Here is a 19,303-nt window from a genome sequence, read left to right on the forward strand (position 1 = left end):
GAGGCATCCCATGTGGTCCAGCCCTGCCTGGTGAGGTACATGTGATGTCAGTAAGTGACATTCAGTGGGCATTCGTGGTGCCAGGAGCTTGCTGTGCTTACTGACTGGATCCTCACCCCTTTCAGGCAGGCGCTGTGTACAGGAGCTGACATGTGGGAAGGTTAAGTGATCTAAGTCTCACAGCTGTTCAGGTGTTTGGCGAGGTTAGCTGGATGCAGGGCCTGTGCTCTGACCTCTATGCTCCCAGTTCTCCTTCTGGGGGGAAAGAGGACTGGAGCCTGGAATCTAGTCTTAGATTCTGGTCGCTTTCCAGCTCAGTCCAGGCCCTGCTCTCTGGGCCCACCAAGGGGCTGGACTAGGGCCTTCACAGGTCCCTCTTTTTGGGCATGCTTGACAGGCACCCAGATCTGCAGGAACAATGACCAAATCCCAAACCTGCTTGGCTGGGGTCTGGTCCAGTGGTTGCAAACTGGGGACCATTAGCCGATTTCACAACGCAGAAGTGTTCTGTCTGGGCCTCAGCATTAAAGCAAACAAACCAACCCACAACTTTTTAAAGCTGAGAGATTTCACATAACGATCCATGTCTCTAAGCTGCCTTGAATGAGCAGGTCAATAGCCTGCGTCAAGAGTCTGGGCCTGTGGTCCAGCCTAGGTGACCGCTGGCTGGAGCTGGTCCTTACAGGCCCGTGTGCTCTTCCCTTCCCTTTCCCGCCCTCTCTCATTGTGTAACCTGTGTGGGTCTCTTCTCTGAGCGAGGAATTAGAGCCAAGGGGGCTGGTGAAGCTTACTGAGTGCTCAGACTCGCTCTGCTGGGGAAGCCAGGGGTAGGCATGCTCCAGCCTCAAGAGGCCTTAAGATTCTATGACCTTGACTTCTGACCCCTGCTGTATATGTGGACAAACCAAGGCCACCTGGGGAGTCAGGGGGAAAGCCAGCACTCATATACTCTGCACCCTAACGTGGTGCTGCCTCCTTCAGCCAAGCAGTAGCGGCAGTCTGAGCAAAGGGAAGGGTTTGTTAACGTTTCTTTGAGGCCAGAAGGAATGTCTCAATACCCTCCTCTGAGAGAAAGAGCCTGCTGGTGAAGCCCAGGCAGAAGCACAAGCTCCCAGCGCTGGGCTGCTTGCTTCCAGCCTTGGTGGGGCAGAGTTCTCACCTCTTCCTGCTAGGTCTCTCCCTGTTAGGCTGGGGAGAAGTGGGCAGAACCTTTGAGAAACCTGCTGTGCTATCTTCTCACTGATGGGAAATGTTCATCCACTCAACGAAGGTCTGCTGAGTTCTGGCCACCTGCCAGGCTGTGTTGGCACTGGGGGATACAGTGGGGAACCACAGAGCTTGGACTCTGCCCTGAAGAGAGCGAGGCTGGAGCATGCCTATCCCTGGCTTCCCCAGCAGAGCGAGTCTGAGCACTCAGTAAGCTTCACCAGCCCCCTTGGCTCTAATTCCTCGCTCAGAGAAGAGACCCACACAGGTGTGGACATGACAGGAGGGCAAAGAGGTCTCAGGAGGAACTTGGACAAGGACCCTGTGCTGTCCAGCTTGTCCATCATCAGCACCGCTCGGCCGGGCAGCAGAGGCCTTGAGGCAGGGTGGGGTTGGCTGAAACAGGGAGTCAGTCCAGGACCCGATCCTCTTCCTCCAGCCCTTCCAGGGGTGCAAGGAACAGATGCCCTCTCTCCCCCTCAGCTCTTCCTCAGCCAAATGGGAGAAACCACATGCACTTGGCTGTTTTCCTCTTGGACTGTCCTCCGAATGAAGCCAGAGGAGTAGGGTCATTCTACTCTCCAAGTACAACCCATATAACCTTTGGTCTGCTTGGCTTTTTGCTGAGCTAATGACTCGTCTTGGGTAACAAAGACACTGTCCCTCACTGATGTGGCCCTTTGGCACCTATGTGCAGGCCCTGGGCTGGACACCTCATTCATGTCACTTCACCAGAGTGAAGGTGAATATGGGATCTTATTATTCCCATCTTGCAGACAAGAGAACTGAGACCCAGAGGGATTAAGCGACTCACACAGTTAAGAAGTGATTCAGCTAAGTATTCTGACCACGAGTTGACACCAGAACCTGAAATGTTAACCCCTCTGCCCTACTGCCTCCAGAGTCTACTCTGGCCCCTCAAGGATTGCAAGGCAGGGGCCCCGTAGCACACTCAAGCTCTATGAGCTGTTGCACTAGACTTTAAGCCTTTTTGCATTTTTAAATGTCAGCAAAACTAAAACCAGGAGTGCTTTGATTTTTATTTTAAATCTGAATCAGTTGAAAAATTAAATCTGCTTCTTCTCATCTTGGCTCTTCAAGCCCAGGTGGCTGGCTGCTCTGGGGACCGTTGGTCCTCCCCATGTCCCTGCTTCTTCCATCGCTAATGCACAGCAGCTAGGCCATCAGCAATATCAAGAGGTACAGAGGCAAAAGGAGATTGTCTATCTGCGTAGTGTAGGCTTCCAGGAGGGATACGGTGCTGATGGATCCCAAAATCCAAGCATAACTGTAGTTCAGGTCCACTCCACTGTCAAAGATTAAGATCAGAGCTACAGAAATGATCTGAGCAAATATAGATGTCATGGTTCCCTCAAAAGTCTTTTTGGTTCCAGGCCAGCGAATCTCCCCCATGGTGCTGCCGAATATGGAGGCCACAGTGTCACCCACACCGACGGCCAGGACGCCTGCATAGGGCACTAGGGCCCTGGCTCCTCCTAAGCTACCCTTCTGTGTGCAGGGCCTGGGGACTAACCAGATGGGAAGAGACATGCCTACGAGCAGGTAGATGTGGGTCAGGATGAGCGGCCCACTGTCTCGTTCATCCAGGAAGAGGGACAGAAGGCTTCGCAGGGTATGGCCCAGGGGCTTGATGCGGAAGTAGCGCACATACTCCAGGAAGATGAAGACAGCCAGACATACGGTGGCGGCCACGTAGAGCAGGGGCCGGTCCAAAATGATACCTGGGATGTAGGTGGCTACCACAATGAAGTGGAAATACTTTCGAGTGATGGTGGGGGCCTGGTGCTTCTTGGACTCAGAAGATGACCGCTTGGCATTCTGGTACAGAACCACCAGGCAGGCCACGGTGGCCAGCAGACACCAATAAGCTAGGAGGTAGACTCGGGTCTCTGTCTGGAAGAGGAATTGAAAAAGCCACAGCAGGGGGTTCCTGCGGATGAGGCGGTGCAGCCAGGGCAGGACGACGCCAAGGCCCAGGACGCAGGTCATGAGGTGGAAGAAGATGGAAGAGGCCCAGGTGCCCGAGTCCATGAATACAAAGAGGGTGCTGAAGAAGATGCCCATGAGCACCATGCCTACCACCACCACGAGCAGGAAGAAGTCCAAGGGGTCCCCCTGGCTTTCCACCACAGTGAGAGAGCGCTTGATGAGCTGGTTGAGCATGAAGCTGATGCCACCCAGGACCAGCAGCGCCTCTCCGGGGGTGAAGCAGCGAGGCAGCAGGTACAGCAGGATCATGTTGAGGTACACGAAGATCAGCAGGGCCTCCAGGACCTCGATCACCTCGCCGACACTCAGCGAGTGCTTCATGATGTAAATGATGACGCCTCCAGCCAAGCCCGAGATGACACAGGTGTTGGTGGGCACCGGGCGAGTGATGCCCAGGGCCAATACTGAGGAGAAGAGGGCCACTGCCATGCCCGTGGCCGCCACCACAATTCCAAACCGCTCGAAATATGGGTTCCCCGCAGCCTGGCAGCGCTCCTTCATAACAAGTCCTAGCAAAGGCATGACCACCGAAGCGGGCAGTAGGCCGCTGTTCGCGGACATTCGGAACTGGAAGACCGCGCTTCCCTGCTGTAGGAGCCGGTCCCATTTGTACTGAACATAGAAGGCCTGCACCGCGAGGGCCACGGCGCACCACGAGTATCGATCCCACACGGCTGCGTGGATGCTCAGCACCACTACGAACACCACCGCCGCCTCTGCCAGCACGGACCCACTCAGCGGAGCCCCGGACCCAGGGGTCGGGGGAGCGCACTCTCGGGTCATGTCTCTAGACTCCGGACCCACGGAAAACCGGGGTGACTAGGGATGCCTTGGACTCTGGCCCTTTAATCCCCGCCCGGCAGACAGCGGTAGCTTCGCCTTGCCAGCACCTTCTTTCTCCGTTCTCCAGCTCCCTCCGGAAGGGAAGCTCCCCTGTAGGCCACTCTATGCCGCCTGGGAGTTGGCGTCAGGCTATCCTCCACCACCTCCCACTCACGGCGTAGACGTCTCCCTTCCGCCACCTCCCTCACAGCCTCGGCCACGCTTGCCCGGGGTTCCTCACCTCTCCCGGCAACGCCATGTTGGCCCCGCCCCCACATCCACGTGACGAAAACCCGGTTCACGCCCTGGAAGCGCGCGGTCACGTGGGCGTGGCGTCTGGGGGCGGGGCTGGGGGCGCGCGCGCGCGCGAAGATGGCGGCTGCCGCCGGCGGTCAGTGTGTGAGGTGCGGAGCGGGCCGAGTCGGCGGGGATGACTGAGGCGCGGGGTCCAAGCCAAGCGCAAGCCGGGGCGGGAGTTGAGGGCGAGATGTGGCGGCAGTGGCAGGGCGAAGGCCGGCTAGGTGTACGGGCGCCGGGACGGGAGGCGGTTACGGCCAAACGGTCCCCGCGCGCGGGGATATGAGGCGACTTCTGTAAAAGGGGGGGCCGGTGCCTCCCCCTTCTCTAGGCTCCGGCCTCCCGTCTCCTCACCCGGCCCTTCTCCCCTTCCCTCTCCCGGCGGTGCGTCCCTCGGCGCCCCCTCCCCCTCTCCCCGCGCTTCCTGTCCGGTGTGACGCTCCCTCGAGGCGCGACGGGGCGCTTCGCGGTTGCCCGGGGGAGCCCCCACCCGGTCCCCGCCGCAGCCTCCTGTGCCCGGCGGGCTCTCCCCCGGTGCCCTCAAGTGCTCTCGCCGGGAGGTCTGTTTCGGGGAGTCGCGGAACCACCTCCTTGCGGTTTCCGCCCTCTTTTCGCCGCTCTTTCATTCATCCAGCTAGTCGTTTTCTCTTGCATTGATTCCTTCAGTCGGCATCCCGGGCGCTGTTACTGGGTTTTAAAAGGACAGGAAGAGAAAATATTAAAAAGACAGTTCTTACTAGCGTACTAGCGCCAAACCCTGGCGACGCGCTTTCTGGTTCTCCGCGTTATCTCCTTGAACTCCCACAACTCTTGGGGAGGCACCTTGTAATTTACAGATGACTCACAAACCGAACTCCCAACTGGAGTGTCCCACTCAAGCTTTAGCCGAATCGCCGCACTTCCATCTCTCACTTGCAGCTTCAAAGTGTTCTCCGTTCTCCCTTCCACCCGTCCCGCCCAACCGCCCCTGCCACTTTTTTTTCCCTCTCGTTCCAGCAACGTTTCCCCACTTTTTTGTCCTCTTCACTTCACTGCTGTAGCCTCAACACCCAGAAGAGCAGTAATAAACTGTCAGTAAATGTTTATTCCACTTGTCACTTCTTTCACCTCTCTATTGGAGTGAGATTTTCATCTTTGGAATTTCCATTGAACTGCTTCTGAACTTTGTGAGAACCGGTTTGTTTCTTCCTCCTGCCGTTCTATCATGTCAGCTCTTACGTCGGGCAGCATTGCGGTCACCGTGCTCTCCTTTTCTCAGGCTTATCTTACAGCCCTTGTGGATCTTGGGTAAAATTTAGCTCCTGCAGGGCAAGGCGGCTTCTTTAATGAAAGGGATTTTTACTTCCGTGGTATTTCCAATCTCTTAGTTGCTTTCATCCAAAGGTTTCCAACCACGTGAATATCTCTACTGATTATTTGCTATTTCTACTAACTCCAGCTTTTGTAGAAGTGGAGTTCCATGTTGTCTGCTAGAACATTGGGCTGCAAGTCAGTAAATTTTTTGAATCTCACTTTTGAGGCAAATTATTTAATTTCTGTGCCTTAGTTTGTACTTACCTCAAATTTATTTACTTATTGTGCAAATAAATGACAGATACTGTAGCACTTATTTCATTTTTTGAAAGTATATGTAGAAGATGTTACCCTGAGGCTTGAATTGGACATCACAATTCCAGTCTTATCTGTTGAGTCTTGAGAATCACCTGCTCAACCTCCAGGTCTGAGTTTGAGGTGAAGTCTTTCTTCAATCCCTGGATTAGTTCCTAGTGGTCACTGTCTTCTCTGACTCTTCTGTCCCATGTGGTTTTATTCCTTGTAGTGTCTAATTGTTAGGGTCCTGCCCTTTGGTACTTTCTACTTTTTTGCTGATTGTGTTATGTTTAACATCCTTTATCATTCCCAACACTAAGTTTATGAGTGTCGTCAAGGTCTTATTTATTTGGCTTCCGTTATTCCTAGATCATAAATGTGTAGGAATTGAAGAGCTAGTAACACTCATTTCCAGGATGATTCCCTTCCTGATAAGCTACTGTGTTCTCTTTTGTTCTGCCATGTCTTGGCACTTCTGCATGTAATATTTTTTTCTAGTTTTTCTGTTCCAGTTAGTTTGCAGGTCTGAAAGGGACTCGGAGTTTGGTTTTTTTTTCTTTTTAATTGATTTGTTAGTTTTTGCTCTGCTGGTCTTCATTGCTTTTGTGTGGGCTTTTTTTTTTTTTAGTTGTGGTGAGCAGGGGCTACTCTTTGTTGTGGTGCTCAGGCTTCTCGTTGTGGTGACTTCTGCTGTGTGCCAGCCTCGATATTAGAGTATGATATACCACCATAGGACAGAAAACTTCACCTCAGTCTTTACCTGCTTGCAGAGTGAATTCCTGGATGCAACTTGAGGCCCTGTCTTATAATGATTAAACTTTGGAGTCTTGCAGGCCTAGGTTCAAGCCCTGGTTCCATTAAATATTAGCTTTGTAGCCTTACAGAAGTTACTTAACCACTCTGAAACCTTAGTTTCCTGATGAGATGATACGGATAGTAATAGTATTTGCCTCATAGGTCAGTTGAAATATTCAGTAAGACAAAGCATAAAAGACTTAGCACAGTCCCCCACGTAACTGCTCAGTAAACGTTGGCTAATCTTGTTAGCCAACTTGTTTTCAATAAACATTATTTTTGACACCTTATAACAAAAGACTGGTTTTGCAAATGAGAATCTTTATTTCTAAAGAAATAGCTATTTTCTTCTTTTAATTAGTAAGTATAAAAGTTACTGCATTACTTCAGTCTTTTTTTGTAGCAGAATCTTTTTCTCCCCTCTCCACCCCCCCAAAAAAGCCAATATGTCAGACATAAAAGGCAAAAAAATCTATACTGACCAGGTCTTTGACCTGGTCCTCTGAGACAAGCTGATGCCCTCCAGCAGTGGTAATTTAGGAATTGATTTTACTATGTAGATTTCCCAAGCCTAACCTCTGAGTAAGTGTGGTTCTGGGAATGACCAGGGTTCTGCAGTGTTACTGTATTGTTTTCAGCTGATTTGGCTGTTTGGCCTGAGGACCAACTTCATTCTGAGAAACACTCTTTTGGGAAATTGTTTGTTTGAACTGTATGGATTTTAGTGTAACAAATAACCCACATCTTGAATTTGAGTAAACAAAGAATTCTGGATCCTGGCAGGTGGTCCTTGAGTATAGGAAGTGGTATTCTGAGTCTCTTGGGAATCACTGCTACGTAGTTAGCTAGAGATCAAAGTTCTGAAAGCAAATGCCGATAAATTAGAGCTCACTGGTGCCCACGCTTCTGAAATTGGAAGATGTACGATCCAGAAAGAGTAATTTAGCTCAGGCATACCAGAGCCTTCAGTTAATAATAAATTTCTTTCCATTAATTGTGGGACACTGTTAGCCCCATTATTAGCTATTCTTATATAATAGATAGCTGATATTTTTGGTGCAAACCAGAAGCTGCCTTTGGTAAAGTGGAAGTAGTGCGCTGCTGCTGCTTAGTCACTTCAGGCGCGTCCACCAGGCTCCTCTGGGCACGGGGCTCTTCAGGCAGGAATACTGGTGTGGGTTCCCTTTCCTTCTCCAGTGATAAAGTAAGAAGTGAGTGGAGTGAAGTTGCTCAGTATATGACATTTTAAATAAAGCCCTCCCTTTATTTTTTGCTACGTCGGATTTACCAAACAAATACGTTAGATACTTATCGTCTTTACAAATTTACTATACATTTCTTTAAACAGTGAGCTTGCTTCTGTCTTTAATTTCTTAGGGCTTGATTTAGTCATACCTTTTAATATAGTTTATCAGTACAAATGGATGGAGGAGCCTGGTAGGCTGCAGTCCATGGGGTCGCTAAGAGTCGGACACAACTGAGGGACTTCGCTTTCACTTTTCACTTTCATGCATTGGAAAAGGAAATGGCAACCCACTCCAGTGTTCTTGCCTGGAGAATCCCAGGGATGGGGGAGCCTGGTGGGCTGCCGTCTCTGGGACACGACTGAAGCGACTTAGCAGCAGCATCAGTGCAAAAGGACGTACTTGTTTCATCAACTGGATCTAATCTCCTAATTTTAAAATAGTGAATGCTTGCTTGTTATCAGAAAAATGATTTATAGTGATTCCACAGTGCAACTGTGGGAGTTGGTGATTATTGATTCAGCAGAATCGAAGTTGTTTTCTTAGTAGCATTAACCCTTAGAAGAGAGATTTATGATTTTTAGATGTCTAATTTAATCCTCTTCTGATGGGAAAATCCTGAAAGACCATTTTTAAATAGATAGGGCTAGTGCTTTGTGTTTTGCTTTGATGAGGAAAAGATTTTTCAGTTTATCCTCATAGTTAATATAACTTGCATTCTTCTTGTTAACTGTCTGATATATTTTATTAGGACCTTTTCATCTTCTCTCTGAAGATAGGCTTTCCAAGCAGTGTTAATTGTTTCAGGTAGCTATTCTAGGGCTTATTTAGAATCTCCCCAAATATAATCCTTATGCTTTTTATAGTCCTTTCTTGAGATAATTTCTTAATGGCTGCATTTTGAAATTTAATTGTAGATTAAAAAAAAAACAAAACACAAAGCAAGTTTTCCTGAAATTCCGAAGGCATGGCTGAGGGAAGGAAATGGGGTTAGCACATAGTTGGGAGTATATTTGAAGAGCTCACTGGATGGAAGCAGGGACTATATGTATGCTTTCTTTTCTGGTATCAGTTTGGGTTTTTTTCCCATTTATTTATTTATTGGCTGCGCTGAGGCTTCTTTGGTGCACTTGGGCTTCCTCTGCTTGCGGCAACTGGGGGCAGCTCATTGCGGTGTGTGGGCTTCGGTGGCTTCTCTTGTTGCAGAGCAGAGGCTCTAGGCATGCAGGCTTCAGTAGTTGTGGTATACAGTCTTAACTGCTCCACAGCATGTGCAGTCTTCCTAGACCAGGGATTGAACCCGTGCCCCTTGCGTTGGCTGGGCTGTGCTGTGTTTTGTCGCTCGGTTGTGTCCGACTCTTTGCGACCCCATGGAATGTAGCTTGCCAAGCTCCTTCCTCTGTGGTAGGTGGACTCTTATCCACTATACTACCAGGAAAGTTCTAATTTCTTGGTTTTGATAGTTGTACTGTGTAAGATGTTGTCCTTGCTTTTAGGAAAAACACACTGAAATGTTTACAGATATAGGAATATGTCTCTAATACAATTTTGTATAGTTTTGGGAAAATGTGTGCATGTGTACATATATACAAATGTATGCATGTTTGTATTATATATAATTATACAGACACAAAGAGGGAGAAAGAAAATAATAAATAATAGTTGGTGAATCTGTGCAAAGCATATATGAAAATATGATGTAGGAAGCAGAATTTGCTTCTCTGGCTCCATGCTAAAGAGAAGACAGAGGCTGCTCTGGGAGATACATGCACCGGGTCACTGTGTTCCTTCATTCTGTTTGTTTCCTCTTGCTGTGATGTACTTTTATTGAAGGACTCACTTTTTTTTTCATCTCAGTCTCCATATTCCCCAGAGATGACACATTTCTCCAGAAGTCTTCATATGCCTGTTGTTGAGTGATGAGCTGATGGTCTTGGAGGGTCTTTCTGGGGAGGCGGGCAGGGTGGGGGGGCAACTGTGACTCCCTCTGGGGTCAAGGACACTGGTGGCACAGGTACTGGGGAGCACTCATTGGGGTGAGCTGTGCTGGAGACCACCATTTGACACCAAGACCTGGCCCCACCTCTCCTGTGTTTTTATTTGACTTCTGTATTTAGCACTGCAGATACCACCTAGTGGGAATCCATTAAGGAGTGAGTGAAGGTAGTGCCATTTGTAATGACTGTTAGACTTTGCTTGATTGAGAAAGTACATTATGTCATGTATTTCTGGAGGTGATGGGAGTCCTGAAATAGATTAGTCATTTTCTAGATTCTTGTTCCTTATTAGTCACCACATTTTAATGAAAAGGGAGGAGACAGAAATACTAAATTGAAGCATCTTCTTGGCATAGAAGATGTACTGTATTTCATTAATTACTATGTTTCATTAATTCTAAAATATACTTTTTTTTCCCCAAAAGAGAAAACTTACCTCTGCTTTCTATCATTTTTCAGGAGCAGTAGAGAACTGTGGACAATTCTGCTAGGAAGGTCAGCTCTGAGAGAACTGGTAAGTGGTATGTTCTTGGATGGATTCTGTGGTTCTTTGTGTAGCTTTTATTACCAAAAAATATTTTCCTCCTTCTCTTTGAAATAGGAAGTAAACACCTTTTTTTATTCCTAAAATTAATTCCCATTGTATTTCTAAAAGAAGCGTTATGCATTCCCCAATTCTCTCTACTGAAATGCAGTGTTGTCTTACAGCCTAGCTGCTGAAGTTTTCCAAGTCTCTACTTTTCTTTGTATCTTAGTGATTCCTTTTCTAAAAAGATACCAGTGCTACTTGATTGGCTGCTGAGGGTAGGGTAAAAAAACCATTTTACCACTGCAGGCTAGGAAAGAATCTCAGATCTTTCCTTCATCTCATACTGACTTGCCTTTTTGTCCTTTTCCACTTAGCTAGCTGCTTAGGTCACAGAGGCTGAGGTTTTTAGGGCATTTTCAAGTGTATAATCAGTAAAGAACAATCTTCATGTTCATCCCCCATTTCTGACTCTGTAAGGATAAAGTGTTAAAATGAAAGTGAAAGTTGCTCAGTCTGGTCCGACTCTTTGTGATCCCGTGGACTATAGATGTCCCTGGAATTCTCCAGGCCAGACTACTGGAATGGGTAGCCATTCCCTTCTCTAGGGGATCTTCCCAACCCAGGGATCAAACCCAGGTCTCCCATGTTGCAGGCAGATTGTTTACCAGCTGAGCCATCAGGGAAGCCCAAGAATACTGGAGTGGGTAGCCTATCCATTCTCCAGCGGATTTTCCTACCGAGGAATTGAACTGATGTCTCCTGCATTGCAGGTGGATTCTTTACCAGCTGAGCTACATGGGAAGCCCTAAAGTATTAAGATAACATTCGAGTATTTCTAGTGTTGTGATTATAATTAACATAGTAAATGTTACATCTTTTTTAGAGTTTTAACATTTTTTTGTATGCCCTCTTCTGATAATTCCACTTCTGAGAATATATCTAAAAGAAAGAAGTACTGAAGAAACTTTGGGCACAAGCTCTTTACCATAGTAATATTCATATGAATAAAGAATTACAGCCAGCTTAAGTATATCTAATATTAGAAGAATGGTAAATGAATTATGATCTAATCACTTGGTAAAATATTATGCAACTACTAGAAAGGATGTTTATCAAGATTTTCATAATAAGGTTAAATCATTATGTTAGAATGTTAAGCAAAGAAAAGCAGGCTACAGAATTCTATATTCAAAATTATTTCAGCTGTGGGGAAAGATGCATGTTAAAAAGACTCAAAGGAATATGTTATCCTCAGTGTGACTGTAGAATCTGATTAAAATCGCATTGGTATAACTTCCTTCTTTTTTTTCCCAGAATCAGATTGAGGCAGAGCTGAATAAACATTGGCAGCGGCTGTTAGAAGGACTTTCTTACTATAAACCTCCCAGGTATGGCTATTCTGTGGGTCTCATTTGAGTAATTTCCCCGAGGAACCTGGGATAGATGAAACCATCCTCATGTAGGATTTTATTTTATTTTATTTTTTATTTTAACTGGAGGCTAATTACTTTACAGTATTGTAGTGGTTTTTGCCATGAATCAGCCACGGGTGTACATATGTTCCCCATTCTGAACCCCCCACCCACCCCATCCCATCCCTCAGGGTCATCCCAGTGCACCAGCCCTGAGCACCCTATCTCATGCATCGAACCTGGACTGGTGATCTGTTTCACATATGATAATATACCTCATGTAGGATTTTATGGTATTACTGGGTTAGTTAGACCAGAGAGAACATAATTTGCTTAACCAGGGAAAAGGAGTATGGCACATTTTTTTCTGTCGAAGAAAAGGAAAATCCTTCTAGAAATACAGTATTGTCGAATCTGTTGTATAAGCCTAGTATTGGGAATGAGGCTTTATTAAATACTCAATTAATACTCCTAGTATTTATTTCAGTCCATCTTGTTTGTGTGAGAAACTGTCAGCACCAAATGCTAGGATATAGCAGTGAGCAATGAGAATAGCAGGGGACACTTAGGTGGTGTTTATTGTGTACCAATTACTGCTCTAAGCCTAGACCTACGGTAAGTTATTTAATCCCTACAACAGCCCTTTGAGATACGTACTATTTTTATTCTTTGTTTGAATATATAGTTGTTTTTTTTTTTTTTGCTGGGCAGTGGAAGAGAATAATAAAATGTAGTTAAAAAGAGAATAAACCTTATGGGACCATACTCTCTTAATTCCTAGTCCAGATCTCATTCTGTTATGCCTCATAGTTCCCAAGCTGCCCTCACTTCCCTCTATTTTTGAACACCTGTTGATTTTATTACATCTTCACCTTCCACCTTCATTCCCTTATGTTAGTGAAGAACTTTCTTTTTTCCCTTCCGCCATAGTTACATTAAGTAACTCCTAGATATCATGTTTTTTTATCTGTAAATACTTTACTATGTATCTAGGATAGATGAACTTAAAGAAGATAAGCACTATATTATCACGTTTAGGTATTTTTATTATTATTGTTTCCATTTTACAGATGGGGCAACTGAGACACAAAGAGGTTAAGTAACTTGCCCAAGGTCACACAGCTAGTAAGTGGTAGAACCAGGATTCAAACCTGGCAGTCTCACTCCAGTGTCTGTGTTCTTAATCATCATTCTGTGTCACCTCTTTCAGAACTTGTTGTTTAACTTTATAGTAGCCTTTGTGTTGTGGATTTTCTGTGAAATGTGAGAGTCTCTCTTAAAAAAAAAAATCCAACAACAATATGCTTCAGTTCACAGAATGAGCATTTGTGGTATGAGTTTCTTTTTTTAAAGATAAAAGTTCCCTTTGTAATAACATGAAATTTAAAGTCTGACAGACTTTTTTTTTTCTTTTTTAACTGCAGGCTTAATTTGGATTTAACACATTATCAGCCATTAAAGACATTTTTTTAAATGTCCTCTTTCTATTCCAGGATTCAGACCAGGGAATCAGATTATATTTAGTTGTCATGTCCCCTTAGCTGTTAGCTGTGACAGTGTATCAATCTTGCCTTGATTTTCATGACTTCAAATAGTTTTGAGGAGGACTGGTCAAGTATTTTGTAGTATAATGCCTTCAATTTAGAACTGTATGATTTATTATTATTACTATTATTGAGGTGGTGGGTTTTCGGAAAGAATACACAGCAGTGAAGTCTCATTCTTATCATATCATGGCAGAGGATACATGTTACCCACATGAAGTCACTGGTGATGTTAACCTTGCTCACTTGGGTAAGGTAGCGTTTGCCAGATGTCTACTCTGTAAAGTCACTTTTCTGTTCCCCTCCTCTATTTATCAGAAATGAGTCACTTGGTGTAGTCTACGTTCAGAGTGGGGGGTGTAGTGGAATTAAACTACCTCCTAAAAGGGGTAGCATATATGTGTGTTACTGAACTTCTGTAAGGAAGATTGTTCCCTTTTTTCCCATTTGTTTTATGTATATATTTACTCACTCTTTCATTTATTTAGATCATGGACTCATTTATTTCATACTTTTTTTATACCTGTTCCAACTTTGGCCATGGGGCATCCTTTCAGATTTTTTATATGTCCCCATCCTTTTGTTTTCTGAGTGTTTTCTTACTCTTTGGCATTACAAGATGCTCCAGGCTCATCTAGTATTTTCCCCACCCCAGCTCTAGACTCAGTCATTTCTCCAAGGAGTCCTAATACCTTTCATTAGAGAATGATGTTAGAAATAAAGATCTGGATGTGTTCGCTGCTGCTGGGATGTTGTAGCATCTAGGCCTTCCCAGTGGACATAGCTAGGTAATATATGTACGTATGCTAACAGACCTGGTTGTAAATTTCACGTCGACTTTATTAGCTGTGAGATTTTTGGTAAGTTATTTAATCTTCCTAAGTGTTGGTAATTCCATTTGCAAAATGGGGATAGTAATGTTTGCCTTCCAGGATAGTTCTAAGGATCAAAATAATTAATGTCACTAAGTATGACTACAAATAATATAATTACAACTATAGTTTGTAACAGACATATGCTGTATTTATTACTTAGACATAGTTTTGTGTTATAAAGTCTGTAGAGATGAACTTGTGTGTGTGTGTGTTTTATAGGCACCTAAAGAGCAGGGAAAGGTTAGGTATTTTTATTTAAAACCCCTAGAGAGTCATTGAGAATGAAAAAATGATTCACTGTTCTTTTCATAGTCCAAGTTCAGCTGAAAAAGTGAAAGCTAGTAAAGATGTAGCTTCACCACTGAAGGAACTGGGTTTAAGAATCAGCAAGTTTTTGGTGAGTAAAAATTAGCACTGGCTTCAGTTTATTACCTGAAAGGTGGATATGCATGGTTTTACTGTTAGTGATTGTTGGTGAAAATTCAGTTTAATTCAGTTTTAGAGTTAACTAGAGCATATTATATTTCAAAAATGCTCAGGTAGCAACTCTTCTTGCTAAAAGCCACAAGTCAAGTTGCCTGACCCTGTTTACTGCACATCATAGAGTCGCCTTCAGCATGCTTGTGGTGTTCTTCAAGTTGACTAGATTGTATTTAAATACATAGCTGCTTCCTTTTAATTTTGGAAACCCAGATCATGCCTCCTGCTATGTTAATGTGCTTGGTGAATAAGCACAGTTGTTTCTGACATGTAAATTTAATTGGCATGTAAATTGCACATCAGTGGCTGCTCCTTTTTTCTCCTATTGAGTTAAAATCATTACGTTTTTGAAATCTTTTAAAAGAATTTTTGTTTATTCAAGTTCTGTGTTCATTCCAGGGGACAGAACTTTAGGTTGCTTTGCATACTCCTTGTGGTTTCTGACCCGAGGTGACTGTTCCTCCCTTATGGCTTCTGTTTGTAGGGTCTTGATGAAGAACAGAGTGTGCAGTTACTCCAGTGTTACCTTCAAGAGGATTACAGAGGTACTCGGGACTCACTAAAGGTTTGTAGTTATGTCCAGCTGCCTTCTCCTGCATTTATCCTCTTCCTTGTTGATTTTAGACACTTCATATAGTTTTGGTACCAGTTCTCTGCAGCAGAGATGGGTGATTAGATACAGCCATTCTCAGGAAAAACCTTGTAAACTTGAAAAGACATATGCTTAAGTTGGTGTCCGTCCTCAGATGTGGAGGGGTTGAAAGGCCAAAGATTAATGTGTTAAGCATAGAATCACAGGGTGTCTGAGCTGAAAAGGACCTGAGACAACGTCTAGCCTTTCCAACCCCTGATTTTTCATATGAGAAAACTGAGGCCAGAGGACAGCGGCAGGAATTTAAGCACAGACTTGGATATACTTCGGTAAAAAACATATCCAGACATGAATGAGCAGTTTTAGTCTTGAAGGATAAGGTAAAGATGCTTACCTTTTTCTTTGTTAATTGATTTTTCTTATAAGATAGCTCTTTGACTGCCCTTTCTTCCTTCAGACGGTGCTGCAAGATGAGAGGCAGAGCCAGGCCTTAATCCTGAAGGTCAGTGCTAGTCACCATTTCCATTCTTTGATGTAAACTTGGGCAACAGCTGCTTGACCGAGTTCTCCTGAGCACTTTGGCTTCTTGTTGAGTAAGCATTGATGTCGTAATGCAGAAGCTCATTAATTCATCTGTGAAACGAGGCTTTCTGCTGGACCCGACTGAAGCCTTTTTCCATAACAGATTCATCAGCCACTGGGAATGGGAACTGGTCCATGGATATTTTTACTCTAGGTCTAAATGCAGTAGGACTAATTTGAATATTTTAATTTATCTCCCCCAACCTCCAAAGTTGTCTTCATTTTGTTTATGATTTTCTTTGCTGTGCAAAAGCTTGTGACTTTGCTTAGGTCCTATTTGTTTATTTTTGCTTTGATTTATTTCTGTTGCCTTTGGAGACTGATCTAAGTGTTGAAAACATGGCTACAATTTACATCAGAGAATGTTTTGCCTTTGTTCTATTCTAGGAGTTGTTATGGTATCTTATTTTATATTTAAGTCTTTATGTCATTTTGAGTGTGGTATGAGGAAGTATTGTAACTTCTAACTTGATTTACGTGGCTGTTCAGCTTTCCCAACACCACTTGCTGAAGAGACTATCTTTTCATCATCGTATATTCTTGCCTCCTCTTTTGAAGATTGACTGTAGATGCGTGGGTTTATTTCTGGGCTCTAATCTGTTCCATTGATCATATGTCAGTGTTTGTCCTAATGCCACGCTGTTTGCTTACTGTAGCTTTGCAGTATTGTCTGAAACTTGGGAATGTTATGCCTCCAGTTTTGTTCTTTTTCCTCAGAATTGCTTTGGCAATTCTGGGTCTTTTATGGTTCCATATACATTTCAGTATTATTTGTTTTACTTCTTTGAGAAATGTCATGGGTAATTTCATAGGGATTTCATTAAATCTGTAGACTGTTTTGGGATAGTATTGCTATTTTAATGGGCTTCCTTGGTTGCTTAGACAGTAAAGAATCCATTGTAACAATATTAACTCTGTCAGTCCAAGAGCATGGAATATCTTTCTATTTCTTTGAATCATCTTCAATTTCCTTTATCAGTGTTTCATATTTTATAGTTCTCAGCTTATAAGTTTTTCACCTCTTTGGTAAGGTATGTTCCTGAGTATTTTATTTTTTTGGTGTGATTTTTTATTAATTTTTTAGAAAATTTTACATTGAAGATTAGTTGATTTACAATATTGTGTTAGTTTCAGGTGTACAGCACAGTGATTCAGTTATCAGTTCAGTTCGGTCACTCAGTCGTGTCCGACTCTTTGTGACCCCGTTGGACTGCAGCACGCCAGGCCTCCCTGTCCATCACCAACTCCCAGAGTTTACTCAAACTCATGTCCATCGAGTCGCTGATGCCATCCAACCATCTCATCCTCTGTTGTCCCCTTCTCCTCCTGCTGTCAATGTTTCCCAGCATCAGGGTCTTTTCCAATGAGTCAGTTCTTCGCATCAGGTGGTCAGAGTATTGAAGTTTCAGCTTTAGCATCAGTCCTTCCAATGAATATTCAGGACTGATTTCCTTTAGAATGGACTGGTTGTATCTCCTCGCAGTCCAAGGGACTCTCAAGAGGCTTCTCCAACACCACAGTTCAAAAGCATCAATTCTTCCTCACTCAGCTTTCTTTATAGTCCAACTCTCACATCCATACACGACTACTGGAAAAACCATAGCCGTGACTAGACGGACCTTTGTTGGCAAAGTAATGTCTCTGCTTTTCAATATGCTATCTAGGTTGGTCATAACTTTTCTTCCAAGGAGTAAGCGTCTTTTAATTTCATGGCTGCAGTCACAATCTGCAGTGATTTTGGAGCCCCCAAAAATAAACTCTGCCACTGTTTCCACTGTATCCCCATCTATTTGCCATAAAGTGATGGGACTGGATGCCATGATCTTAGTTTTCTGAATGTTGAGCTTTAAGCCAACTTTTTTACTCTCCTCTTTCACATTCATCAAGAGGCTCTTTAGTTGTTCTTCGCTTTCTGCCATAAGGGTGGTGTCATCTGCATATCTGAGGTTATTGATATTTTTCCTGGCGATCTTGATTCCAACTTGTGCTTCATCCAGCCTAACGTTTCTCATGATGTACTCTGCATATAAGTTAAATAAGCAGGGTAACAGTATACAGCCTTGATGTACTCCTTTTCCTATTTGGAACCAGTCTGTTGTTTCATGTCTAGTTCTAACTTGCTTCCTGACCTGTGTACAGATTTCTCAAGAGGCAGATCAAGTGGTCTGGTATTCCCATCTCTTTCAGAATTTTCCACAGTCGATTGTGATCCACACAGTCAAAGGCTTTGGCGTAGTCAATAAAGTAGAAATAGATGTTTTTCTGGAACTCTCTTGCTTTTTCGATGATCCAGCAGATGTTGGCAATTTGATCTCTGGTTCCTCTGCCTTTTCTAAAACCAGCTTGAACATCTGGAGGTTCATGTATTGTTAAAGCCTGACTTGGAGAATTTTGAGCATTACTTTACTAGTGTGTGAGATGAGTGCAATTGTGCAGTAGTTTGAGCATTCTTTGGCATTGCCTTTCTTTGGGATTGGAATGAGAACTGAGCTTTTCCAGTCCTGTGGCCACTGCTGAGTTTTCCAATTTGCTGACATATTGAGTACACCACTTTGACACAACATCTTTCAGGATTTGAAATAGCTCAACTGGAGTTCCATCATTCCACTAGCTTTGTTTGTAGAGATGCTTCCTAAGGCCCACTTGACTTCTCATTCCAGGATGTCTGGTTCTAGGTTAGTGATCACACCATCGTGATTATCTGGGTTGTGAAGATCTTTTTTGTATAGTTCTTCTGTGTATTCTTGCCACCTCTTCTTAATACCTTCTGCCTCTGTTAGGTCCATACACCATTTCTGTTCTTTATTGAGCCCATCTTTGCATGAAATGTTCCCTTGGTATCTCTAATTTTCTTGAAAAGATCTCTAGTCTTTCCCATTCTATTGTTTTCCTCTATTTCTTTGCACTAATCCCTGAGGAAGGCTTTCTTATCTCTTCTTGCTGTTATATGAATACATATATATCCATTCTTTTTCATGTTCTTTTCCCACATAGGTTATTATAGAATATTGAGTAGAGTTCCCTGTGCTATATAGTAGATCCTTGTTGATTATCTTGTTGTGGTTTTAAAAGGGTTTTTTCTTTTACTTTCCCTGCCTGATAATTTCATTGTTAGTGTAAAGAAACACAGTAGATTTCTTATGTTAATCTTGTATCTTGCTACCTTGCTGAATTTGTTTATCAGTTCCAGTAGTTTTTGTGTGGAATCCTTAGAGTTTTCTATATATAGGATCATGTCAGATGCATATAATGACAGTTTTACTTCTTTTCCAATTTGGATACCTTTTCTTTTTCTTTTCTGATGGCTGTGGCTAGGACTTTCAATCCT

General features: G+C 43.9%; 2 protein-coding genes across 3 annotated transcripts in view; one reads left to right on the forward strand and one right to left on the reverse strand.

Moving 5' to 3' along the window:
• Nucleotides 1-2,227: 2,227 nt before the first annotated feature.
• On the reverse strand, nucleotides 2,228-4,327 carry DOLK (dolichol kinase). Its single transcript, XM_061433773.1, has one exon. The coding sequence runs from the start codon at nucleotides 3,997-3,999 to the stop codon at nucleotides 2,383-2,385; it is 1,617 nt and encodes a 538-aa protein (XP_061289757.1). The 5' UTR covers nucleotides 4,000-4,327; the 3' UTR covers nucleotides 2,228-2,382.
• Nucleotides 4,328-4,344: 17 nt separating this feature from the next.
• NUP188 (nucleoporin 188) overlaps nucleotides 4,345-19,303 on the forward strand; it is a 43,931-nt gene continuing 28,972 nt past the window's right edge. For both annotated transcript variants that reach the window (XM_061433763.1, XM_061433764.1), the window contains exons 1-6: nucleotides 4,345-4,442; nucleotides 10,421-10,475; nucleotides 11,805-11,878; nucleotides 14,634-14,718; nucleotides 15,286-15,366; nucleotides 15,851-15,895. In XM_061433763.1, coding sequence (XP_061289747.1) covers nucleotides 4,411-4,442; nucleotides 10,421-10,475; nucleotides 11,805-11,878; nucleotides 14,634-14,718; nucleotides 15,286-15,366; nucleotides 15,851-15,895 — 372 coding nt within the window. In that variant the 5' untranslated portion in view covers nucleotides 4,345-4,410. The remainder of the gene's footprint in view (nucleotides 4,443-10,420; nucleotides 10,476-11,804; nucleotides 11,879-14,633; nucleotides 14,719-15,285; nucleotides 15,367-15,850; nucleotides 15,896-19,303) is intronic.

This window comes from Bos javanicus, chromosome 11 (assembly GCF_032452875.1).
Source record: "Bos javanicus breed banteng chromosome 11, ARS-OSU_banteng_1.0, whole genome shotgun sequence".
Classification (NCBI taxonomy): domain Eukaryota; kingdom Metazoa; phylum Chordata; class Mammalia; order Artiodactyla; family Bovidae; genus Bos; species Bos javanicus.

What these genes read in the sequence shown, in the direction of transcription:
- DOLK (XM_061433773.1), bottom strand. Translation starts at nt 3,999, where the DNA reads ATGACCCGAGAGTGCGCTCCCCCGACCCCTGGGTCCGGGGCTCCGCTG.